At 38.1% G+C, this 27,557-nt stretch overlaps 1 protein-coding gene across 1 annotated transcript in view; it reads right to left on the bottom strand.

Annotated features, from left to right (window-relative positions):
- Nucleotides 1-27,557, bottom strand: part of TTN (titin) — a 304,366-nt gene that overhangs the window by 142,058 nt on the left and 134,751 nt on the right. Inside the window, exons 107-122 of the mRNA XM_063116312.1 lie at nt 27,088-27,165; nt 26,002-26,067; nt 25,086-25,169; nt 24,650-24,700; nt 24,207-24,269; nt 23,874-23,951; nt 23,488-23,568; nt 22,931-23,011; nt 22,542-22,601; nt 22,097-22,174; nt 21,788-21,868; nt 21,518-21,601; nt 20,684-20,788; nt 18,887-19,063; nt 17,294-17,359; nt 16,498-16,575 (exon numbers count right to left, since the gene is read on the bottom strand). Coding sequence (XP_062972382.1) covers nt 16,498-16,575; nt 17,294-17,359; nt 18,887-19,063; nt 20,684-20,788; nt 21,518-21,601; nt 21,788-21,868; nt 22,097-22,174; nt 22,542-22,601; nt 22,931-23,011; nt 23,488-23,568; nt 23,874-23,951; nt 24,207-24,269; nt 24,650-24,700; nt 25,086-25,169; nt 26,002-26,067; nt 27,088-27,165 — 1,311 coding nt within the window. The remainder of the gene's footprint in view (nt 1-16,497; nt 16,576-17,293; nt 17,360-18,886; nt 19,064-20,683; nt 20,789-21,517; nt 21,602-21,787; nt 21,869-22,096; nt 22,175-22,541; nt 22,602-22,930; nt 23,012-23,487; nt 23,569-23,873; nt 23,952-24,206; nt 24,270-24,649; nt 24,701-25,085; nt 25,170-26,001; nt 26,068-27,087; nt 27,166-27,557) is intronic.

Here is a 27,557-nt window from a genome sequence, read left to right as displayed (position 1 = left end):
TTCTCATGTTGTCTCTTCCCTTTTCCCTCATAGTTTTTCTTTTCCTCCCTTAATATTTTATGAGAAGGAATTTTACTAGCCTACAGCTTAGTCACACAAAAGACAGATATAGTTATAGATATATAGTGTTTTTGCTCTGTTTGAATATTTATTCAATGTTGATCCCATTAATAATATAAATGGGACATAAATACAGCATCAATTTACCATAGATTCCTTTAATATATCTAACAGCCTGGGCCTGGGCTCTGTAACATGGAACAATGACAGGTTACAGTCTAATGAAAGGTGCATATACCTTCAATAACTTCTTTCCTAGATACCGGAACTGATACTTGTTCTTTAGAGATGATTTTCTTTGGTATCACAGGCACTTTAAAGATATTAGTTTGTTGCAGGAAAGTTGAAAACACACACACATAAGGAATCAGACAAACAAAAGAAACAATTTATGACATTAGTATGCAAAATTCAGAAATAAATGATAATGAGCCCCGGTGGTAGCTTGCTTGAACACCTTGAAATGTGTTCAGTTATGATTACTTTCAATGAAAAGCTGATGTACTTTTAGCTTTTGGAGATTCCGACTCTTTAGAAATCAGTGTCTTCTCTTGAATCTCAGGGGCTTTAAAGATATTAGTATTTAATTTTTTTAGAAACCTGGGCACTTTAAATAAGATGTTAATGCAAAATACAGACAAAACAAATTACTGCAACACACATATTTCAAATATCCTACATAATTTCTACATATCATCCCTTCCTTACTAGAATTACAATGGTAAAACAACACTTCTTGCTTAATGTCAATCATTCCTTCAGTATCCATTTCTGCTTTAGATGATCTGGAATGCTAGAATAGTATTCTGAAGCTCCTCAAACACACTTAGTAGCCTGGTTCAGACAACACGTTAAACCATGCTGCTTAACCACAAAATGGTTAAGGGAATGCATTCATTCCCTTAATCATTTTGTGGTTAAGCAGCATGGTTTAGCATATTGTCTGAACCAGGCCACTATGGAGTAAGCCCTACTGAACACATTGGGGCTTACTGAGGTGTAAACATTCATAGGGTTGTGCTGCATCTGCTTTCTCACTTAAAACTGCACTGGGAGAACACTAATATTTCTTCATTAAATTGAGAGCAAGATATTGCAAGATATGCTTAGCTACAGATGGTGTCTCTCTAATGATTATACACACATCTAATTGAAAGATATCAGATTGTCAATAGTGACCTGAATTTTATCTAATCCGATTATTTCCCTAAATTGCGTGAAAACATTTGCAAAACCTCTGGCAATTAATTAGCCTACCTCACACAAAACACTGAATTCTAAAAGAGATGAGGCTAAATAAACAAAACGAAGACACATCCGATTCCTTCCGGCTGCAGCTAGAGGTATATTACCTTTAACGAGTGGTGCTTCGTCTTTAGGTGCAAGAGGTGGTTTCTTCTTTTCTGGCACAGCTCTCTTTGGAGGCACTTTAAAGATATTAGTGAGGGTATGTTTTTTTAGTATACAGGCAAACGTGAAATGTATCTGAATAAATGGCAAGGGGACAGAGCAAGAAAGATTCTAACGAATGGGGAAGTCGTTTAAGAGGAGTTGATTGCTTTGGGAGTTTGTGAAAGAGGCAATGTACCTTTAGCTGGTGGAGCTTTCGGTTTTTTGGGAACGCCAACAGGAACCTTTTCTTCTGGGAAAGCTTCCTCTTCCAATTCAAGCACTTTAAAGATATTAGTATATTTGAGAAGTTTTAAAAACCCATAAAAAGGCAGGTTAGGAAGACACCATACAGTGAACAAATGAAGCTATAGAAACAATGCTGGAATGAATGAAATGTCAAAGAAACACAGTTCATGTAGAATTTGCACTCTTTTGTCCATATTGTTTCCCTTGCCTTTTAAAAATCACATGGCTACCAGCACAAGCAGTGGTTTTTGCCTCTGCAGTTGAATTATTATCCTCTTTCTGACATAGTGACAATCAGCTTCTCTGATGTTTTTAATTGGCCTGGCACATTGGGACCATGATCCTAACTTTAGATCATATCAGCTGCTGCCTCACTGCACTATATTTTTCTTTTCTGAAGCCAAAGTGTGTGGACAAATATTTTAAAATGGGACTTTTGGATTAAATACATAAAACCTGACTGAAAGCATAAAATCTATGAACCAGGCACACTGGTGTACCTTTTCCTATATTCAGTGCAACTGAAATTATTCTGCTAGCTGATGCTAGTTGATTGGTTTTCTAAATTTACTTCTTTTGTAAATGAAATGAAATGTTGATGTACCTTCCTTTTCTCTGGGAATAACTTTTCCTTCCAAGACAATTTTCTCATGGACTGCAGGAGTTTTTAAAGATATTAGTTTTTTCTTGGACTTTTTAGTTATAAAAGCTTTAGGTATTTGTCAACTACACAGAAAAAAAGAATAACTGAAAAAATGTGTTTCCACTGTCAACACTCTTGAGTATTTTTCAGAGGGAAAATAGTTTAAGGGCTTCCTGCCCAGGAAATGAGGGAATAATGAGTTATTTAAATTTAATACAGTATTATAACCAGGTTAGAATTAGAAAAATATATCATAAAACATAGCCAACCAACTTCTTATACCTGATATGTCTCTTTTCCTCTAAACAATGTAAATGCTATCAATTAATTTGGAGTATTTTCCAATGGTGAAGTCAAATGATTTTTGTAAAGCAACTGAATTTTTAACTCCAGGTTTCTACAGCTCCGTAGAACTGCTAGTGTGTGCTTATACCATAAAATCTAAGAGCTGTAGCTATGAACCAGATACACTGATCATGCAACTAAACTGATCATGATTTGTTTTTAAGTGTTAAACTACAGCATGAGGCATCTGTGCTTTTTATTCTTGCTTATTTACAAAAATTAATCTACCTTTCATTGTGGGAGGTTCTTCTGCTTCATGGGGAATTATATTTTTCCCCCCAGGGACAGCTTTCTTGGGTATGGCAAGCACTTAAAGACAGAGTGTACTCAGGCTTATTTGGAGAAAGATGCACCTCTAAAAATATGTATACATTAACAACTCTTTTCTAGGGCATGAGTGTTAACAACAAAGACAGAAGAATATATGAATGTTAACATTCTTTCCCCCTTGATGTTGAATCTACCTTTAGGCTTTGAAGCCTCTTTTCTTTTTGGAACAGCCTTAGGCACTTTATCTCCAGGAAGAGCTTTTTTATGCACTTCAGGCACTTTAAACATATAATAATTTTTAGTTATTCATTTTTTTAGGGGTCTTAGAAGAATGTTATTTAATAATAAATAAAGGGAACATGAAACACAAAGTCACATAAACTGAACACATAGACACACAAAACCAACACACACACATATGAAGGCGTACAACATCTTTATTCAAAATATACAGACAGACGACAAAAGACTCAAGTCAAGGGTTGCTGTTTCACAGTGTACCTTTAGGTGGGGGAGCCACTTCTTTTTTAGGAACAGGTACTTTTTCTTCTGGGACTGGCTTCTTTCGCACTGCAGGCACTTTAAAAACATTGATTTCTTTTTAAGAATAGTTCATCCTTTGAATTGTGAACTAAGTGCAACAATAAGCAAACCAGACTAAAAAGGACATACAGAAAATCATCGAAAGGAAGAAATGACAAAGACTCATAGCAGGCAATATTGATTAAATCCCAAGTCCAACCATAAAATAAAAATGCCTCTATCTTTGGTAGTGAGCTAGACTGATCTGCCTTTACTTTTTAAGATAAGCTGAATGGGCAAATGATCCGTTAATCACACTAAAACTTGTGTGGCTTGGATCCAAGATTCCCCATTCAGCCATCACCACTTGAAAAACCACTCTGGAGGGTCTCCAAACCCTCCAGACAAGGGAAGCTGCAGATAAGGGGGCAATTGGCAAAGTCCCCCCCCCCCCATGGAAATATCATTTAATCCCATGGTGGGATCTTTAAATACAAGCCTCCATGTTTAGGATGACTTAGACAGGATCTACACTACTGCTTATAACAGTTTATAGTGGTTATGACAACTGTTCAGGCCCAGGACACATTACATATACTGTTTTCATAACATTTTTAAAGCGTTATATCCTGCTTGGTGTAGATCGGGCCTTAGTTTAGCGTTTATTTTTCCCTTGAATTTACAACTAGGCTGCATTCTCAAACTTTAATTTGAGTCCAAACCCTTCAGCTTAACTGGATACTGTATTAGGTTGTGAATCTTCTATTAGCTAAGCAAAAACATGCACTAGCCGGTTTAATATATAAAATATCACCTATTTGCGCTGTCATGGGCCCACAGTCTGTTTCCCTAATCTTACTTTGTACCTTATTGTGAAATATGTTGAAATTTCGTAACAACTAAAGTGCTATAAGGAATTGCTACAAGATATGCTATGTCGTCGTGTCCTGAAACAGGACACAACTATATACCACAGGCATAGTTAGGTGTTATGGCCATATTTAAGCTTAATGGCCACCTAAAAGGGCATTTGGGCTTTTAGGGCACGTAAAGGAATAGCTTTAGGAGCTTATGTACCTTTGGTTGGTGGAGCTTCCTCTTTTTTAGGTACAGCAATGGGCACTTTTTCTTCAGGAATGGCTCTCTTAGGCACCTCAGGCACTTGAAAAATATTTTATAAAGGAGTTCTTAGTTACTTGCAAGAAACCAAATTACCAAGTTCAGAAGGCTTTAATCACAATTAGATTTTCGAACTCCCTAGCAACAACAGCACGGTTTGTCAGACCTACCCTGGAAATCCTCTCAGGTAGATTTTTGTAAGTAAAGAATCAACAAATACCGGGGGAAATAAGATTTGATGAGGCAAAAAGGCAAGAGACAACAAACAAAGAATTGATATACCTATTGCTGCTGGAACCTCATACTCCTCATATTCTTCAATCTCCTTTGTTTCTCGAACCTCTTCGTAATACTCAAGTTCCTCAGGTTCCTCATACGGCTCAACTTCTTCTGGTTCTGGAGCTACTTCAAATTCCTCAACTTCAGGTTCTTCTGGAGCTTCCTCATATTGTTCAGGCTCTGGGGCTTCCTCATATTGTTCATATTCTTCAGCCTCTTCTGCCTGCACAAACTCCTCAATCTTCTCATAAGTCTCGTACTTCTCATATTCTTCATAAGTATATTTTTCAACGGTGGGAGCAGGAACAGGTACTCTTTCTTCAGGGACAGGTTTCTTATGGACTACAGGCACTTTAAAGATATTATTAACTTTTCATTATCTCAAAGATTGGCACAAAAATAAAATGCAAGTAAAATCACCCACAGGTTATTCTATACATATATAAAGAAGATGTGTATTACTACCAGTCAGCAGTAATGGACTGTAAGATGTTAGGAGAGAGTGAGAGGAAAAAAATCTTTACAAAAGATTAAGTGAGGCAAAAAAGGAATTGTTACTTTCCTTTGAGTTAGGAGCAAGTATTTTTCCTCTCTCTTTTGTATTTCAGGGACCTTAAAATGCCTTGTTGTTTTAAGCAGACATTTTACACTGTTTTAGAGAATATTAATAAAAAAGCAACACAAAAAGACATCATGGATCCCACAAGTTAAATTTCTTAAATATATTTCACAGACTAAGAGCAAAAGCACACAATCTAGTAACATGAAAGAAGACTTTTTTTTTAACCACAGGTAAGAATAGATGTACCTTTAACAGGTGGCTCCACTTTTTTAGGAGTGGGTACCTTCTTTTCAGGGACAACTTTCTTGGGCACCTCAGGCACTTTAAAGACATAACACCACTTTAGCATGATGTTGGATTTTTTTTTGCACATCAGTCAAATTATAAGGCTACAAACAATACACAGACATAACAGGATGATACAAATACCTAATCTGCTTAATTGTTTTAGATGTGTACTTAATGGAATAACAGAAAGGATTAGTTAATGGCATGATGAATGTTCCCATATAGCAAATAGATAGATGTACCTTTTGCCGGAGGAGCAGGCACCTTTTTGGGAACAGGCACTTTTTCTTCCGGAACAGGTTTAGGTACTTCAGGCACTTTAAAGATATTATATTATTTTAAGAATCTGGTCTCAAGACATCGTGGACAAACATATAAGATCACAATTTGGTCTCAAGACATCATGGACAAACATATAAGTTCACAACATTTTGAAGAATATAAATGATTACTAATGTGCAAATGAATGGTTAGGTGGACTATTTTAAATATTGGATGTACCTTTTGCAGGAGGAGGAGGTGGCACCTTTTTGGGAACAGGCACTTTCTCTTCTGGGACAGGTTTAGGAACTTCAGGCACTTTAAAGATATGATGTTATCATAAGAATTTGGTCTCAAGATACCATGGACAAACATATGAGACATCACAACATTTTGAAGAATATAAACGATTACTAACGTGCAAATGAATGGTCATGTGTACTATGTTAAATATTGGGTGTACCTTTTGCAGGAGGAGGAGGAGGAGGCACCTTTTTGGGAACAGGCACTTTCTCTTCTGGAACAGGTTTAGGTACTTCAGGCACTTTAAAAAAAAGCATTATAGTGCTTTTTAAAGATTATGTTTTTAAGCTATCGTGTTAACACAATTCTAACCAATAAAAAGAAGCATTAAGGACACTTAAGTGCACTAAAAGCAAAAAATAAAAACTGGAGTACTAGATAAGAAATAAGACTTGTCAATTCAAGCACTCAAAAGGCAGCATAGGATGATGCCAAGAATTCCAAAGCAATTTCCATACAGTACAAACAGACAGAACTGACATAAAAAGACAATTCAAGCTACACGACGTGGAAATACTTCCTGGACGAAGTCATTGTAATTGGCAAACAAGAAGGTTTTTTTTTTATTATTTTTGTGAAACGTCAGGTTGTTAGTACAACTGAAGAAGAGATAATGCAGTGCTGATATACTAATTCTTCGCAGATAGTATTAATCAATGTACCTTTTGCAGGAGGAGGCTCCACTTTTTTGGGAACAGCTGCAGGAATTTTCTTTTCGGGGACAACTTTCTTTGGCACTTCTGGGACTTTAAACATATTTTTTTTCATATTAGGGTTTTTGTTTGTAATCCATCTCAGAAAGAGAAATACAATATAGGTAGGCTGACCATATGGAAAGAAGGACAGGGCTCCTGTATCTTTAACCGTTGTATAGAAAAGGGGATTTCAGTAGGTGGCATTCATATGCATGCAACACCTGGTGAAATTCCCTCTTCCTCACAACAGTTGAAGCTGCAGGAGCCCTGCCCTCTTTTGTAGAGTGACCAGATACAAAATACATGGGTTTTTGGAAGCAGGCTAAAACTTTTTTGTTCCAGAAGGCCTTTGGAGAATAATCTGGCCTCCATCTATGTTAATATCTTATAATTTTGTTGTCTAGTTTAAACGTTTATGTTTTTTTTGTCCCCCGCCCCAATGTATGTTTTAAACTTTGTAAGGCTGCCTTGAGGCCCAGCATTGGGCAAAAGGCGGGATACAAATAAATATAATAATAATAGAACCCGGATCTCCCAACTCCCAGTCCAACACCTTAGCCACTACACCACAATGGCTTATTATTATTTATGTCTTTACTTTGTTCTCTGTGGATCTTCAAATGTCATTATTTGCCTTTTGAAATTATTTACAAAGCATGCACAAAGCAAAACAAACATTAAACAAGATGAAGGATGTCTACAAGGAGAAAAAATCAGGCTTCAATGAAAACGAGGTCTGCAATCCTATGCCAACGTACTTGGGAGTTAAGTTCCAATGAACTCAGTGGGTCTTACTCCTGAATAGGTTGCATAGGATCGAACTGCATGGGTCAAAGGAATATTAAGCAAAGGATTATTATTATTATTATTAATAATAATAATAATAATAATAATTGTATCCCGCCTTTTACTCAATACTGGGCCTCAAGGCGGCCAAAGATAAAATTGTTGCCATAATTTTAAAAGAGGTATTTGATAAGGATAATGAGTTGATGTACCTTTTGCAGGTATAGCTTCCTCTTCTTCAGGTACAAAAATAGGTGGTTTTTCTTCTGGGACACGCTCTTTTGGCACTTGAGGCACTTCAAAGATGTAATTTTGAAGAAAGTGGTTTATGGGTGCATTGTCACAAACACAAAGAACAAAACAGAAAGAGTTGACCGTCAAGGAACAGCAACTATATTTGACACATACAAGCACCCCACTTAAGATTATTTAAACAAATATATGAGAACAAGAAGACTGATTTTATGGGTTGATATACCTTTAGCTGGTGGAGGTTCTGGCTTTTTAGGCACAGCTTTCTTGGGTATCTCAGGCACTTTAAAGATATTAAGAAATGGACTTTGTATGTACATGATATCACAGAGAGAAAGAATACAATATAGCAGAAGACAAAACATAAAGACATCAATGTCTAGGGAATTATGGCTGCCAAACATTATGCTTTCGTTGCTTTAATGTGGTTAATATTACACCTTATCGTATTTGGCACATACTGTATTTCCATGTTACACATGTAAGGATAATCTACATTTCACAAATACTTATTTCAGGTACCTTTAGGTGTAGGGGGCTCTGGTTTTTTAGGAACCACAACAGGTACTTTTTCTTCTGGCACGGCTTTTTTGGGCACGGCCGGCACTTTAAAAAAACATTAATGTTGAAATCAGTTTGTGTTCTTTATATTTCTTCCAGTATTGAAAGACAACAAAAGACTCCAAAGCAGAACAGCTTAAGTATGTTGCGTCTGAACCACAAGGACAAGGCACTCACAGAACCTGCATTGAGCAGGGAGTTAGACTCGATGGCCTTATAGCCCCCTTCCAACTCTACTATTCTATGATTCTATGATCTGCTCTTACTGAAATCAGCAAGTATTTGTTCCTGATTTAATGTAGCAGGAATGATTGCTCACAAGCATGACCAGGTGAACAAACAATTTTAGAATCGTTTAGATATGTCACAAGGTGATGTACCTTTAGCGGGAGGAGCTTCGACTTTTTTAGTTACTGGAACGGGCACTTTCTCTTCAGGGACCACTTTCTTGGGCACTTCGGGCACTTCGATTGAAAGAAACAAAACTCTGAGCATGACATTTTGTGTCGACATAAGACAGAGAAGAGTAACTCATAACACAAGGACACATAGACAAAGACAACGTTAAAAGGAAGAGAAATAACTTTTCTCAACGTGACACAACATAACAGCACAAAAGGAAGGAGCGGTAATTTTATTTGCGCATGAAAAATCCCAAATTAATTTTACCTTTAGCTGGTGGAGCTTCTTTTCTTTTAGGCACTGGAACTTTTTCTTCGGGAACGGGCTTCTTTGGCACTTCGGGCACTTTAAAGAGATTGTTTGAGATTGTTGAGGAAGAGACTGCGCCATTCACAGCACATTAAAACAGAAAGGCAACAGAAAGGACACTACAGGTCTAGCACTGTTCCCCATTCCCTCAACTAACCTTCTTGGATCAAGAAACTTAACGAGAAGAACAAAAAAGTTTGGGAATACTAAAGAAGAGATGGATGTACCTTTTGCTGGAGGAGCCTCCTTTTTCTTGGCAACAGGTACAGCAGGAGCCTTCTTCTCTGGGACGGGCTTCTTGGGTACTTCAGGCACTTTAAAGATAGCATTGCATTTTAAAGAATGGACTCACACAAAAGGTACACCATGTACAGCTAAAACACAGATGTATTGCAACACTACGGCTTGGTTCCTAAGGTATGTTAACTCAAGAAAGTTCACGGAAGGAAAGTTTTCTGGCCCACTTCTTACTGGAAGCCACCTGTGTTCCTCAAAAAGCCGCTCTCTAGAGGGTCGGGGTATGTGTGCCTCTGAATAATGTAGGATGGCTTGTCTGGTGTGCTACAGAAGGAGGGAATTGTCCAAAATCAGACTTGGGCCCATCTACACAGGGGATTTACTCCAGTGCTACTGTGCCTCACAGACATTCATAGCACATGACAATCCCCCCTTTCCAGAGCAACTGTGGGTTCTTCTGTCAATGTCAGCTGTATGTGAGATAAAATGGGATACTGCCAAATGCTTAGCTTACCGATTATTGTGGGTTAAGGTGGGTTAAAAGTTTGCTTCATCTCACAGCATGTCAACCAGTGAAATGAGCACATAACAAAGAAGTGGCATAGATGATAGAACAAACAAGCCAACAGACACACTCTCCGTTGCACTAATTCTATTAATTTCAGCGGGACTTATGGCAGAGTCTTACAATGTGATGGTGCATGTGGCAGTGGAGGCAGGCAGTAGTAAGTGGACACACTAGAAGCAGGAATTGCCAGGCAGTGATGGTTGAATGCAATTTGGGGCATTGCTGCCCATCCAAGAGACACATGTATGCACTGTGCAGACTTAGCTAACCCTGAAAAAGGGTTGAACCCTTATCTTCAACCCTTTTTCAACATGCATGCATGTACACTGTGATTGGACCCATTCAGATCCAACTGGACTCACAAAGGGACTCTTCAGAGCAGATTTTGTGGGGCTGCAGGGGGGAGTGGAGGAGAAGGGAGTCCCATTACATGAGTGGAACTCTGCTTCCAAGCCATTTTTTCTCTCCTCTATGCTACTGGGGAGATACTGGGATGGGGTGGGAATGCAGGTTGGGCTGATGCAAAGTCCCAATAACAAAAGCATTTTCAAACCATTAAATTAAGAGTTTTAGACAAGATAATCTTTCAAGTGTGTGCACGTTCATGCATGGGGGTGGGGACATGGCAGTTTTCTCACAGTCCTTAGGATGTGATGCATGGCTACTGCTGCCCTGGCACATACAGGAGGTTGGCTGACAAAGATGGAGCGATGATGGGGACAATCATCTTATGCTAGGCATCTTGTTGCCAATTCTCTGTTGCCACAATTCATGAAAGCACAGAGGACATACTTCTTCATGCTGGGCGTGTTCAGAAGACACCTTAAACCATGGCTTTAACCATGGTGGTTAAGCCAGAAAGCCAGGCCGTGTTCAGAAGACACCTTAAACCACGGCTTTAACCATGGTGAATAAGGCTTTTTGCTTTATTCACCATGGTTAAAGCCATTGTTTAAAGTGTCTTCTGAACACGGACTGGCTTTCTGGCTTAACCACCAAGGTTAAAGCCATGGTTTAAGGTGTCTTCTGAATGGGGTCAATGAGAAATTTCTTCCTCTTCTTCATATTGAAGTAAATTATTTTTTTACTTCATTTTGGGATGCACCTGAACTACCACAGGCTGCAATCCTACCCACACTAATCTGGAAATTAGTCTCATTGAATTTGATTGGGCTAATTTCTGAGGAGACATGTACAGGATTGCACGGCCATATTCTAGGTTCTACAAATAGAGCTAACCTGCTAATTAGAAGCTGTATTCAACTGGGAGAAGTTTAGCTGAGAGGTTTGCATAAGGACCGAAGATGCTGCCTAAAGCATGGACAAGTTAAATGTTTTTGGAACAGTCACTACTTCAATTAGAGCTATTTCTAATTTCAACATAATGTCTATTCACAATATCACTTTTAAGCATTATCAAAACATTGGTGACATATAGCAAAAAGAACTGAAAGCAAAACAGAGAAGAGCAAAACAAAAGCCCAAACTTCAAACACAAGAGCAATTTTTGTAAAGGTCCTTCTTTGTCAAAGCATTTGAAAACAGAATTTTACCTTTAGCTGGAGGAGGTGGTGGAGGAGGAACTTCTTCCTCTTCTTCATACTCAGGAACTTCTTCATAATGAGGAACTTCTTCCTCTTCTTCATACTGAGGTACTTCTTCCTCATAATGAGTTACTTCCTCCTCATAGTGTCTAACCTTCTCCTCATATCGGGTGACTTCCTCCTCATAATGAGAGACTTCCTCTTCTTCATATTGAGGAACTTCTTCCTCCTCTTCATATTGAGGAACTTCTTCCTCCTCTTCATATTGAGGAACTTCTTCCTCCTCTTCATATTGGGGAACCTCCACATGGACAACTTCTTTTTGAATGACGGTCTTACGAACTTCAGGCACTTTAAAAATATGAATTTTCAAGAGGCTTAGCTATCATATTCATGAATTCTAAGAATCAAAATTCATTGCAATGTAAGAATTAAGCCAAAACAAGAACATTCAAACATACCAGAGTAGCACACAGTATACAATTAAAGCACACAAAAAACATACATTGGTACAATTTCAGATGTACCTTTAGCTGGCGGTTTCTTCACTTTTGCAGTAATTGATATTGGTACTTTTTCTTTTCTGGTAATTCTCACAGGTTCTTCAGGAACTTTAAAGACACAGTATTTGATATTTAAGAGCTTTCGGAATTAAATACACAGAAGGCTGCAAAAAGCAGCAAGAAATTTGACACAAACATTTCTGTTACCAGACAAAATAAACAAACATTTGGACAAGTAAGATGCATGGCTTTTGTGTAGTTGCAAGTGCAACCTTCATACATTAGTCTTTTTACATGAGCTATGTAAAATCCTTTTCACCCTTAGGATTAATAAGATATGTGAAATCTTGGTAGAGTATGTCAAAGATTTAGAACAGTTGTGCATTTCTTCAAACCGATTCCATTACTGAGAAATACTCCAGTCTGAAAGATCTCATATGTTAGAAAGATCTCTCACACTAGAGACATTCAAGAGGCAGCTGGACAACAATCTGTCAGGGATGCTTTAGGGTGGCTTCCTGCATTGAGCAGGGGGTTGGACTCGATGGCCTTATAGGCCCCTTCCGACTCTACTATTCTATGATTCTATAAGAGGACTGATCCGTTCAACATAATTTTTCAAGGGAATACGTAACTGTTATAATTACAAACTGTCATATATCAAATAGACAGAAGTAATGGAACCTTCTTTCCGTTAAGCAGGTTTATGTCAAGTCTGTGTTGAGGTCACTATCTTTCTGTAAGAAATTTATATTCTTCCAAAATGGCATATTCTCAGGACATATTGTTCTCTAATCTGCTTCCCTGTAATGAGGAAGGGCTTCAATTTTATGGGATCTCTTAAGTGGCTTACCATTTCTACTGGTTATAACCGCAGGATAAGGGTAAGCTTAATTCTCTGGAGAGAATTAATATTGTTAATGTGAGAGAAATATTCCTTTTCTTCATATACACCTTTGAACTGAGGTGATAACCTGTTGTTAAACTACATAGCACCTTTTGTTAGTGTCTCTATATTTCTCCTGGTTGACTTCATACCTGTATATGAAACCTCTTCTTCTGTGTGAAGAGAAACAGACACTTCCTCTGCATAGCCCCAGTGCTCTTCCACAGCTGTTATTAAAGACAGAGGATTTAACTTCAGTATTTTTTTTTAATGGGGGAACACTTTTTGAGGCACACAGTGAGATTCCCCATCAGACCAATCCAACCATTACGCAACGCATGTAGCTTTAAAGGCCAGCTTTCTGTATTTAAATAAAAAGAATAAAGAGAGGTGCCCATCTGCTATCTCCTCAACTATATTTGGAGGGTGGTGGTGGAAGAATTTCCATAAAACCTACTGTTGGATCTGAGAACTAATAGAAAGGCTGTTTGCACATTTGGTTCAGTTGGAAGCCTGAGTACCTTTTTCTGGAGGAGCTGCTTTTCTTTTGGGGACAATCATAGATACTTTTTCTTCTGAGACAACTCTCTTTGGAACTTCTGGCACTTGAAAGATAATTGTAAGAAAACCATGCTGTGAATGTAATCGCTTTCTCTGTGAAGTGTTTTTGAGGATCGTATAAGAGGATTATAGGCAAAATATACAGACTAATATGCAATTGCTACATCAAAACAATTTTTCTAACATGACAACATAATTTTAAGACCAACATGACACCATAATTTTCAGCAGACATACATTTAGCAGAGATTAAAAACTCTGCACTATACTTACATTAGCAACTAGCATGCTTTCGGTTTATGGAATTTGCTCTTTTTCTAAGAACCATATATAATAAACGCAATGCATATTAACAGAAATAATAATTTATGAAATCATGATAAAGCACACCAGAAATAAAAGCAAATAAAAGACCAAAACTACGCAAGTTGTAGAACATTGTGAGAAGAATGCTTGGATTCAAGACAACATTTTCCAACAAAGGCAGAGAAATTTAACAAGCACAAAACAGAGGAAACGTATGGGCACGACAGGTTCACTGACAGAATAAATAATATTGAAAAAGATATTACATAATACAGAATCAATCCTTTAAGGTCTAACCGCAATGAGCTGCTGAATATCAGCACAGGACAATTGCTTGAGGTGCACCCAAAGCAGCTACTGGATTTTTAGTTGATTGATCATTGCCTTTTAACAAATTAATTAATCAATCTATTAAATTTGAATGGACTTCCATAATGCCAAAACCTCACCCTTAATTAAGGGTGCCTTTAATTCTTCGCCTGACCATTTTTAAAAATGACGTCTGTCTTTTACAATTGGCCCTTACTAATTAATTAACTGAAGCTTTAGGTGACTAAGGCTAGATCTACACTAAGCAGAATATGACACTTCGAAAATGGCTTGAAAACTGAATATGGAGCGTGTCCTGGGCCCCAACAGTTGTCACTAGTTATAAACTGTTTTAAAGCAGTAGTGTAGATCCTGCCACAGTTACTGGTTAAAGCTTGCAGCCACAAAAATGTGTAGTATAAAGCATTTCAAGGGTGAATCTCCTTGGCACGGCCATTTAAACTAATATTCCACCTTTGTTTAAAGAACATTTTAACAGTTTAACCAGCTTTAAATGGCTTGTCTCAGGGCTCATTTACACCAAGCAGGATATTCCACTATGAAAGCAGTATATAAAAGGCAGGAGCCACACTACTGCTTTATAGCGGTATTGAAGTGCACTGAGAACTGTTGGGGCCCATGACACATATCATATACCATTTTCATACTGTTATATCCTGCTTGGTGTAGATGTGTCCTGGGCCCCAAAACTTGTCAGTGCACTTCAGTACCAGTACAAAGCAGTAGTGTAGATCCTTCAGTGCACTTCAATGCCACAATAAAGCAGTAGTGTGGCTCCTGCCTTTTATATACTTCTTTCTTTCTTTCTTTCTTTTCTTTCTTTCTTTATTACATTTTTATACCACCCAATAGTCGAAGCTCTCTGGGCAGTTCACAAAAATTAAAACCATAATAAAACAACCAACAGGTTAAAAACAGGATAATGGAATATCCTGCTTGGTGTAGATGAGCCCTCAAAGAAGCCAGATCCGAACATCAGCGGCTGCTGTTGCTGTTTCATGCAAGAGCCTTTTGTTCAGTCAGAGAACATTAGTGTACCTTTAGCTGGTGGTGCCACCTCTTTCTTAGGAACTGGAACATGGACCTTCTCCTCTGGTACAGCTTTCTTTGGCACTGCTGGCACTTCAAAGATATATATTTTTTCAGGTGATTTGTATTACTCACATGTGACAAATATAGACAGGTTACAAAAATGATTAAAGATAGGAAGACATAGACATTGTACGCCAAAAAAGGAAACAATAACAATTTAACATAATTAGACCAACTGGACAATGGTTGGCACTGAAAGACCTACTTTAGGCATGCCCAGTAATTTTTGTTTAACTTGTTATTTGTTTGAACAACAGGTTCTCCCCACAATGGCATATCACAAACAGCTTTGGAAAGTTCCCTCAGCTTCCAAAGTGGTTTGCTATGTGTCATGAAGAGGGGTGTTTGGCAACTGAATCCCCTAGTCCTGTAGGATTTATTGAAATGGCTCTATTCCCAACCCATAGTGAGCTACCGAAGCCTTCTGCAGAATGTATAACTTGATGTACCTCTTTTGGGTGGAGCCTCCTCCTTTTTAGTGACGGATACTTTTTCCTCAGTGATTACTTTTTTCTTATGGACTTCAGTCACTTAAAAAAAGAAGAAGGTAGGCATATTGCAAGCAGCTCTATTTCAAATAGGTAAAAATCTATTTTGAACTGAATTAGGTCCTTTTATAATACATATGAATTTTTACCGTATCAAAAACATGGATGAATCTGTGAAAGAGACTTAAGAATTGATCACACCACTGGTTGAAGATTGAAAGAGGGCCGAAAACATGGTGACATGTTTTCAAGAGATATATGAAACACAAATAGTTCCCATGTGAAACTCACCAACAAAAAATATATACAACAATGTTTAGACAAAAACATCACTGAGAAGAGAGGTTTTTTTAAACATTTACCTTTGGTTGGTGGAGGTTCTTTTACTTTAGGCGGTACCGGTTCTTTAGGAGGAACTTTCTTGGGCACTTAAAAATAGTACACAATTGTATAATGTTGGAGCGAATTTAATAACATTAGGAAAAATACACTGAGAACTAATGACACACAGATTTCACTGAAGAAACACAACTAATTGCCTAAACACAGACAGCTACTCATACTTCATATAAAAGAGGTTAGCATTAGCTCAATTATCTTTCGCTCACCTACCCACCCACATACACAAACATACACACAATATTACATTATTGAAGACTTAAAGGTGACAAGAAGCAGTTTGTGTACCTTTGGCCGGAGGAGCCTCTGGTTTCTTGGGAACAGCCACTTTCTTTTCTGGTTCAGGTTTCTTCCGGACCTCAGGAACTTCAGAAAGAATATTTAAGAAAAAGTAATGTTTTTTCTAAATTTTATATGAGATGTCACAAATTTCCTTTATAAATGGCAGCGAAACATAAAGAGATGAACCAATCACTCAATGCAAAGCAGAGTTCAAGTGCTCAGAATCTAACTCTGTGATACACAGATGCACTAAGATGCACTTAGCTGTACCAGAAGAATGAAAAGACATACAAGATGTTATATAAAGTCAATGTGAGCCATTGGGTTGGATCTAGGATCTCTCTTCATATATGGAATCCAGTGGACAGTTTCTACTGGTAGAACAGTGGAGAATGTGATCTGTGTTGATCCTCCCCTCCCACCGCAGTCCCCTATGCCCTCCTGAAAATCTGCTCCAGAGGATTGGTGGATCCTCTGGAACAGCATAGGAAATGGCACTGGGGGTTCTGGGGGAGGGAGCATTTGGCAAAGATTGATCCCTGCTTCCCACTGGACAGAGTCTGCTGAACGGAACTCTGCTCAGGCAGTGCGTCTGCTGGTGGGAGGAAATGCAGGATCCAAGCCATTGGTGGCAAAGGTATTGCAGCTTTGACTGGACTCAGTTCCAAATATGTCTGGATGTCTTCAAACACCACCATGGACAGAAACAGAAATGCAATAATAATGAAGTATGAGATAGACAGCTGTCAGACCTTCATATCGAAGAGTTTATACTTTTATATGGAAGAGTTTGCTGGTATACCTTTAACTGGTGGCACTTCCTCGGGAACAGTAACATGCACTGTCTCCTCAGCGTAGTAGGCCTCTTCTGTTAATGTAAAGATATTGTTAAGAATGTACAGTTGAATAGCTGGTATAAGAATGTTGATACAATTAACAAAACGAACGAAACCAGTACTGCTACAAACATTTAGTGGGAGAATCACACCGCTTCATATTCATATTTACTTGGATCTCATGTTACTTCCTACATGCACTCTCTCTGTACTCTCTATTGAGGCTTGGCACCATGCCCCATTGCATATAGGCTGTCGGGTATTGGCCACACAGTAGATGTTTAGTGGGCCTGTCATCATCTGAATTTGCCCAAAGACATGCACACTTATTTGCTTATCTCATATAAATAATTGGTTCTTCAAGTTTATTTTATACATGGCTTCATCATCCCTCACCATTGACTGTGCAGGCTTGGACTGGTGGGAGTTGTAGGCCAACACATCTGGAAGGCTCACATGATGCCCAGCTGTGCCATAAAACAAGGTGAGGTGCTGGACTGAATTACTTCCCACTGAAGTCAATGTAACCACATCTAGTGACTTCAGCAAGAGGTGACACAACTCAATGCCTTGAAAATATGGTCTCATAGGTTGTATCTCATAAATTAAATTCATAAAATTAATTCCATAAATTAAAAGAGCCCCATTAAAGGGATTATTAGGTCATGTTCTATAATTTCATAAGTCTTGAAGCAAGGCCTTCAGATAGATTCCATGCACTTCCATTTTGTTTAAGGCTAGGAGGCAAATATATGGGTGGCAAATATCTCTTTAAGTTAGATACAGTTGCTTTTATGAGTTTCTTGATTTTTGCATTAGATGCATGGTTTCTGGTTGCTCACATTGTTTTGAAGAATTTTCTTGCTCTCTGAGCTAAGCAACCCAAAGTACTAAAAGGAAGTGCTTAACAACAATACAGTGGAGTATAAAGCCCTGTTCAGAAGAAATGCTGACATACTGAATCACTGTGAGTGGAGAGTGGGGCCGTGATGCATTGCCCTAACTTCTGATCTCTGTGTGTACTAATGTCCGCAGAAAAGAAGTCTTTGCATGTACACCTGCACATGTAAAAAAATCTATGTGATTGGACACTCCACACAAGAAGGGTTCCAGGTCACGTGGATGGCTTCATGTGTACATTTCTACATGCTAAGGTTTCCTTTCTGCAGATGTTATGCTGTACACATGGACGTCAGGGAGCCGGGGAAGGCAGCATACATATGAGGGGCAGAACTAGATGGCATGGCGTTGCACCCTGCTCAGAGTTTGATTAAGCACCTCAACATTTCAGCTGAACAGGGCTTAGAAAAGACACAGAACCTGACGAGCAACTTTTAATTAATATATATTCAAGACGTATCCTTAAATTTAATGTTTTAATCTTCTATTTGGGTTAAACTAAGCAGTTCTGAATGGTGCAAACCATATCACACGCAGCATATGATAGATTAGATTTTAAAAAGGCTCGGCATTTACATTTAACTCAGATCAAATGACATAATGACAATTATCCTACTGCACCAAGACTGACATTAGTTGACTTTTGAATTGTGGCATACCTGACACCTCTGAAATCTCCTCCTCTCTTTCATAAGTAATTTCCTCTCTCTCATACGAAATTTCCTCTTCTTTCTCATATGAAATCTCCTCCTCCTCTCTCTCATAAGTGACAGCTGTTTCTTCCTCCTCCTCCTCCTCTTCCTCTTCTTCTTCCACTTCTTCAGTCCATCTTTCCACTGTTGATATTTTAAAGATGAGTTTATTTTTTAATACTCCTGTGGAATGTGATGTCTTATAACCAGTCTTGTCAGGTCAAGATAGTTGTGATAGACATGCATTCAAACAACATAAACAAGACTGTATACACAAAAATACACATGTATACATACACTTGGTATCAGTTGTAATTCTAGTAATGTCAGAATTCTCCCATTTCAATGATTATATAAGAGAACCTACAGTAAAGTAAGTCAATCAAGGTTAGATATGACCTTCACTCATCAAATGCCATGTTTCTTCCCGCCCAAAGGTCTCTACTTCTCTTGCTTGGCTTTGTCCATTTTCTATCACTGCCTTTTATGCCTGGAATTCTCTTCCAGAGCATGTGCGGAACATGAGTTCAATTATTGGTTTTAAAGCTCAATTGAAAACTTTTCTTTTTTCTACAGCTTTTAGAACTTGATTCTGTTCTTACTTTTACACTGTTAGTTTTATTGTCCCCTGAGCCTATTTGGTGCATTATCTTACTTCTCTTACTGTTTTATTATGATTTTAATAGAATGTGAGCCTATGTGGCAGGTTGTTGCTGTTTTATTCTTTTACTATGTACAGCACCATGCACATTGATGGTGCTATATAAATAAATAGATTATTATTATTATTATTAATAATAATAATGGTATATCTGGCCTGGTATGCCTTTCACCCTGATCAATGGAATCCTGCACTATTGCCATGTTGTGACTCTGTCATGGTCTAGTTGTCCTGTGAGAAAATTTGGGTGGAACTTATGCAGGAAAAGCCATGGTGCACTAGAAATACCCTATGGGTCTAGATCATGTTGACTTATTTGCATGGGATTTAGAAGGACACAAGGATAATACATCACCATGTACATTGATGGTGCTATATAAATAATAATAATAATAATAATGGGGTAAGATCTTTCACTAGCAAAAGGTCCCTTCTGATGGGAAAAGGTGTCCTCCATTTACCCAAGACATTGCATACATTCATTCTCAATACCATTTTAATGAGCAACTAGAGTTTATACCCTACAATCTGCCTCTTTCCTCTGCTTCTTACACTATCATGCAACCTCTGATACATTTTGGCACTGCACTGTGAAGCATCTTCTGCTAGGGTTCTTCAGAAGTTCACAAAATAGCATTACTGCATTTTCTCCTTCTGTTCATGGCTCTTCAGATACAAGCCACAGTTTTTTGGGAATTTTTTAGTATAGATGTATTTGTAGCACATATATATATATATATATATATATATATATATATGGAGACACATACAGACACACGCACGATATATATATCTATATATCTATATATCACATAAACACACAAATGTATCAAAATTGATAAGTAATGGAGAAGGGGTCATCACTGGGCACGCAGGTGTGGGGTTAGCCTGCATGACCAGGGTCACAGAACAGGACTTCAAAAGACACTTTCTTTTAGTGTTCTAAGATAGAAAATGTTCTAGTAAACACAGACACAAAACTGTTAACTCTTCATGTTATCAGGAAGCAACAAGGAGCAGAACAAGCAGACATTTAGTTTATGACTGCAAAAAGTGTCTCAAAATGATTAGGTTTCTCAGAGTTCCAATTATTTGCAAGATACCTTCAGGTGAAGGAGCTTCCACTCTTTTAGAAATGGCAACAGATACTTTTTCTTCTGAAACAAATATTTTCTCTTCTAAAACAGCTCTCCTAGGCACCTCAGGCACTTTGAAAGACATTAAATGTGTGGAGTTTCAATTGGAATATATTTTTAATGATGACTGAGGCTAGTACTTTGCAGATATTTATCTAAAGATTTACACAACTGAAGGTTGTGCAAAAAAGAAAAGTAAACTGCATACTGCTCTTTAATATGGAACATACAAAGTAAAGCTAATACAGTACTGAAAAACAAACACATAAACAACCCCCACAAATTCGCAGACAATCAATACAAGAATGTACTGAATAGCTACTAGCAATATGACAAGGTATGAAATATATGATGATGATCAGCATACAAGAAAAAGCAAAGGCTCTTTAAGATGATAAGATTTACAGTCTTGTCCCACAAGCTGAGATCCCCTCTTACCAAGGATTCATGATCTGTGGGGCGCACAGGTTGACAGTGAAAGGAGGAAAGGCTGGTGAGGAGTGGTTGCACAGCTGCAACATGAGCATCTCCCCAAGGAGAGGACTGCTGAGCCAATCAGAGCGTTGATGGGGTAGGGCCAAAGGGGCGGAGCCACTGGAGTGAGATCTCTCCTTTGTTCTCACCCAACTTCAACCTCAGGCCCCTAAAAGCAGGCCTCCTATGCGGCTGGCAGGATTGCAGTTGCTGATTTCCCCACCCACCCACACCGGGTAGTAAGATATCTTGCAATGGAGGTGGTGTACGAGAAAAAGGCAAAGGTGATATCATAAAGACTGTTGCAGCCTTGTCCCAAAAGCATACCTTTGGCTGGAGGAGGTTCCACTCTTTTGGGAACAGCAACAGGTAATTTTTCTTCTGGGATGACTTTCTTCGGTACTTCAGGCACTTAAAGAGATCATTCAGTTTTAGAATTTCCAAAGAGACAGGAATGATAACAAAACTACAAACTTAAACTATAAAGAGTAGATAATGATCAAAAAGGCAATGCAGGACAAAACAAAAATAGGACAGATGTAAAACACAAATGGTGTTTTTTTTGGAGGGGTGGTGGTTAAAAAAAGAATAGCATACCTTTAGCTGGAGGAGCCTCTTCTTTTTTACGTGGTCGAGGTACTTTTTCTTCAGGAACCACTTTCTTGGGCACCTCAGGGACTTTTAATAATTTTAAAAGAAGCATATATAAGAATATATAGAGGTTACAAACATAATTATGACTGATATCAACAATCACAGACAAACATATCCCAAACATATCCTGCACAAGACTCAAATTTAGTGGGGTAGGGATGACTATACATATAATTAAGAGGAAAATACAAAGAAAGGAAGAAAAGAATCATTTTTTTAAAAAATATATATATCCAGGTGTGAATCTTGTACCTTTGGCTGGGGGAACCTCTTTTTTCTTCAGAACAGCAACTTTCTCTTCTGGAACAGCTTTCTTAGGTACCTCAGGCACTTTAAAAACATTAGTTTTAAGAATATTGAAATCTAATATTGATAAAATTGATTTATCAGTTTGTGATATTGTTAAGACACATTGGAACTGGATACTTTAAAACAATCACAGCTAAATTACTAAACGTTTATGTAAAACAATGAAAACGTGACATTCTAAACACAACTAATAGTATTTTCACATTTGTTTAATTGAAGAGTATTTCTTTTTATGAAGACATTATTTTCCTATATTGTAGGAAAACTACAGCTACAACACAAAAACAATAACTTTTGAGGGATCTCAGATTTATTCATGACACACATCATTTAAATGGTGTTTGAAACAACAAATAAAAAGAGCTGTTTATTAGCAATGTTGTCATACCTTTTTTAGGAACAGGAACAGGTACTTTTTCTTCTGGGACTGGCTTTGGTACTTCTGGCACTTTAAAGATATTAAAAACAGATTCTGAGGATTACTTGGACACATAACATCTGATCAATAACATCTCATGGTTAGTGATTATATATTCATAGATGAAGGAAGAGATGGTAGTCCTAAAAAGGAATTTCCCAGCCCAGCACTCAGAAGGACCTCAGCTTAAGATTTCCTGAAGCCACCAGTCCTGGTACATATAAATAAACAGACATTTCCACCACAGAAAGACAACTACATACATGTTGATGTAAACGCAAAATTTGTGATTACATATGAAGACAAAATGTATGGAGACAAAACATATGAAGAGAGAACATTGGGTAGTACCCAAGTACCTTTAGCTGGTGGTGCCACTTTCTTGGGAACAGCAGCAGGCTTTCGTTCTTCTGGAACGGGTTTCTTCGGTACCTCTGGCACTTTATTATTTAAAAATAAAAGAAAGAGTTTTATTATTTGAAACTCTTATTTGGGATCCAATATCCAAAGATTCCGAAAAACAAACACAGAGAAGTAGAAGTAAGATAAATGACAGATGAAAGCATCACTCTAAATCTTTGGTGTTAATAGAAAAGGGTATTCTCAGGCTACAGCCATGAACATAACTGCATTGTACACGTATTCCTTTAAAATTTACCCACATAATAATACGCCTTTATTAGTTTGCGCTATACACAGCATGCAGATTTTAAAAAATGTTATGTAACGAAGGAAAACTTAGAAAAGTATTTGTTATCCCATGGTTGTAGTGTGTACATAAATAGATACATACTTTGCTTGCAAAAGACAACAGAGACATATAAGTAACACATGTGAGGATACATTCTGGAGAATGCAAAAGACTTAAGATAAGCAAGATGAAAGGATCTTGCTTTTCTTCCGACAACCGATGTACCTTTAGCTGGTGGTGCCTCTACTTTCGGAGGAGGGGCAGGCTTTTTCTTTTCTGGGACTGGTTTCTTGGGCACTTCGGGCACTTTAAAGACACACAGGTATGAAAGTTTAGGAAAGTGCTAAAAGCCTGGAGTCATTCATAATAGTGAAGAAATAATGAAGGTTTAAAACCATCTATGTATTTTAAGAAAGGCAGTTAAAGTTATTCGAGATTAAATTAGTGGCATCAAATATACATTAAATCTGAAGGATGTTAGCGGTAAAGCCAACTTTTTCTTATGGTAGCATAATCATATTTTGTGTTGTGTTACAATCACTTGAAAGACAGTAGTACACAGACAGGGGACATGTCTGACGTAAGATTATTATTTTCTATATCTTACTCACCTTTAGCTGGTGGGGCTTCTTCTTTCTTGGGAACAGCAACTGGAATTTTTTCTTCTACTCTCTTACGCACCTCAGGGACTTTAAAGAGAATGATTTTGGGTTTGTCAGAATTTGGGACCATAAGAGTATTTTTCATGCTACTGTAATGTTATAACTTAAAATCATGTGAGCTTTGCTAATTTGCTAAGAAAGACAAATGTGGACACTCAGAAACAAGGGCCATGATCAACAAAGGTGTAAAATAACAACCACAGAGCTCAAGTTTTTAATAGCTAGGAGTTTCGATGAACTCGCATCCTACAAAAGAATATTAAATTAGTATGAAAAATCTACCTTTAGGTGGTGGAACTTCAGGAACCTCCTCATAGAACCTTTCTTCATCATACTCATCTGGTTCTTTAAAAGAGATTGAAAATTGTATTTACTCTCCATTCTAGATAACACTAAAATGGTAAACACAAAGCAGATGGGCAACGAATGTGTGGAGAGATGGGAGACAGAATCATTCCTGCTCTCCTCGCCCTCAATCTTTAGATCTTCTGTACAGAGCCTATACATTTACAGCATATATAACCTTATGCTCTCTCCATGCAAGCTGGTAACCCTCACCATTCCATGCATTGCTTGGTCACCTGAATAGCGCTAATGACATTAGGTCAGGATTGACAAAGGTATTCACTAACAACTACACAGCTACACATAGTTTCAACAACTAATACTGTTACTCACACACTAGAAAACAAGGTAAAACTGATTTGAAAAGAGACTGAATCTACCTTCAGTTGGGTATTCCACATAGAAGCTTTCTTCTTCATACTCTTCTGGTTCTTTAATGAGAATTGTAAGATTTAAAAATTATATTCACACTCTGTTTTACGAAGCAGTGAAATGGTACATTAAACAACAAATGAAATGCAATAGCAAAGAGATTTGCACTTTTGTCTCAGTCCAGAGCCCTGACTTTATATGCTTATAAAGTTCTTGTGCTTGAGTACTGCTCCCATGGATTTCAATGTAAGGAGCAGACCCTCACATGCAGATGAAAGCCCACTGGAGTCTATATGCTCCGGTAAAAAGAAAGAGTTAGCTATTCTGTGTGGGACGGTCCCATGTATGCACAGAGCTGTCGCATCTACAAGATACTGCAGAATCAATTTTCACACAAGAGAAAATAGCAAGGAGAGAAAGGAATTTAAAGATATTTGTAGTTACCTGATCCATAAGTATATTCCTCTTCTTTGTGATATGACACAGACACCTTTTCCTCGGAAATAGTCCATTTTTGTTCGTCTGGTACTTTAAAAACAATAATTCACGTTAATATTTTTAAATAAAAGAATTTAAAGATATAGGCACACTACAGTGAATAGGATCTTCCAGCACTCCTTCTAAGACCAAACTCAGGTCATGAGTGCTGACCGGATTGGAGCTAAAATGGGGGTCGCTGAGAAACAAGTGAGTAGTATTGACTTCTTTGAGGAAGCCCTGAGGTTTGCAGAAATATAATAAAATAAAAATAAAATTACAGAAACCCCTGAGAAGGCACTCCATCAAAATAGCCCAATGAGGATTCAGGATGTTCAGTAGTCATAGAATATTGAGTTTCTGTTGGAAAATAAAACCAAAACATCAAGGGAGGATGTGATGGAATGTCCTGCTTTAGCTTACAGCAACCTGAAGAAGTGCAAGGCTGGCTGGCAAGAATCCTGAACAGGAGCCCTCTTGCTAATGTGCAAGGGTATGCTGCAACAATCTATTGCAGAACCCATTTGTTCCCTTTACTGCCCTGTTGCTTTGTCTGCAGGTATGCCTTTGCACGCTGCTGCTGATCTTCCATGCACACAGAGAGGGATAGGGGTCAAACCGAGTTCTGCTAAGAGCACGGAAATCTGAGGATCTCTCAATGCATGATCACTGCTTCTGCATGGAGAAGGACCATGCCTTTTGCTGTTGTGTATTGGAAATAACATAAGGCCAATATGCTAACAGGTTCTAAAAACAGTGCTTACTGCAGGACAGGACAGGACAGGGGAAATATGAGTGGACCTGCACATACAAAAATCTATGTTAATACTTCGTACAAGTATTATACATAAATATTGATAAAAGAAAAGATTATGCTTTCTACCTTTTCTTTCTATAACTTCTTCATGCACAATCTTCCGTGCAGGTTTCTGTGGTGGAGCTTCTGGAGCTTTAAGGATATAAACGGTTAGTCCCAAACACGTGAAAGACACCACAGCCTTTTTTTAGTCATCATTCATGATCAATCACACTTTAACATCTAACACTTTAACATCAATCACACTTTAACATCCTTATAGGCACACACTTTTGCCTCACTTACTTGGAAGCAGAGCAAGGGGCATAAAGACAACCCTTTTAGATTTCCAAATAAAAGAAGTGGTATACATTTGATAAAAAGAATGAAGACAGAGCTAAGCAGAACAAATACAGCTAACTTCTGCCTCACCATGTTTTCTGAAAGGAGCTTGGAGGAGTTAGAGCTAGTTTTGAGTGAAGGTCTTAATATCCTGCTAAATTTTCCCTGTTACTTAGTCGAGTAAGGAGTGTGTTTAGCCAGATATGCCCAAACTATTACCTAAATGCCCTCACTCTCAATTGACTATAATATTTTCCTTTCTTCACACAGTTTATAGGAAATACCATTAAAAGCCCATTAGCTGCCAGGCATCATACTTTGTATGTTTAAACAGTACACTTTTAAAGTGTTTGGGACTTATTCCTTATCATTGTATGAAGTTACATCCTCCGTTAAGAGCCCTTGAGACACAACTGGCTAAAAGGTACAAATAAACTAAAATAAGTTAAAATCATGTTTCTCACTTTCTCCCCAAAAGTATTAAATTTGTTTTTCTTCAACTACATGGCTACAAGGAGGACACTTAGAACCACAGGCGATTGTTCCTTCCATCAGGGAGGGGCTACAAATGAGCTTTACATACAGAACATCCCAGGCTCCATCCTTTGCACCTCCAATTTAAAGGAGAAGGGAGGGGAAAGACCCTCTCTCTGCCTGGAAGCCTAGAAAGAGGCTGCCAAACAAAGTAGATAGAACTGAGCTGGATGGACCTGATATATAAGGCAGCTGCCTGTCTTGCTATGTTTCATGGGTATTAAATGGAAGGAAATGTATCAATAGCCTCACACACTCTTCTTAAGCACATACAATTTACATGTCGTTCAGTAGTACCTCTAGCCCGTTTAAGGTGTTCTTCTTCTAGCCTCTGAGAAGTTCTTTCAACCTCTTCAGTTACAGGTTTTCGAGTAACTACAAGGGATTTAAGATGCGTCACATTAGCTTGGAAGTAGCTATTTAAACCCGGGCTCCTTGCCGTGTAATGGGAATGATTTTAAAACCAGGCTGGATTTCCCTTTCAGGGAGGGAACTTTCTGTCCCCGAACTTTCTGACATGACGTAGCCTTTCACTAGTCCACTCTCCATTTCTCTGGCCGTTGGAGGGATCACAGCACAGCGGTAGAGCAACTGCTTTGCATGCAGAAGTCCTTGGTTTGATCCCTGGTGTCTTCAGGTAAGGCTGGAGAAACTCTTGCCTGAAACACTGGAGAGCCATTGCTGCCAGTCCTTATTCAATATAAGGCAGCTTCATATGTTCCTATCTTGTGAAACCGCCATCACCACCACCACCATTTTTATCACCT

The sequence above is a fragment of the Elgaria multicarinata genome, chromosome 2 (assembly GCF_023053635.1).
Source record: "Elgaria multicarinata webbii isolate HBS135686 ecotype San Diego chromosome 2, rElgMul1.1.pri, whole genome shotgun sequence".
NCBI lineage: Eukaryota > Metazoa > Chordata > Lepidosauria > Squamata > Anguidae > Elgaria > Elgaria multicarinata.
Note: the sequence above shows the minus strand (reverse complement) of the source record. Positions and strands in the feature narration are given on the sequence as shown.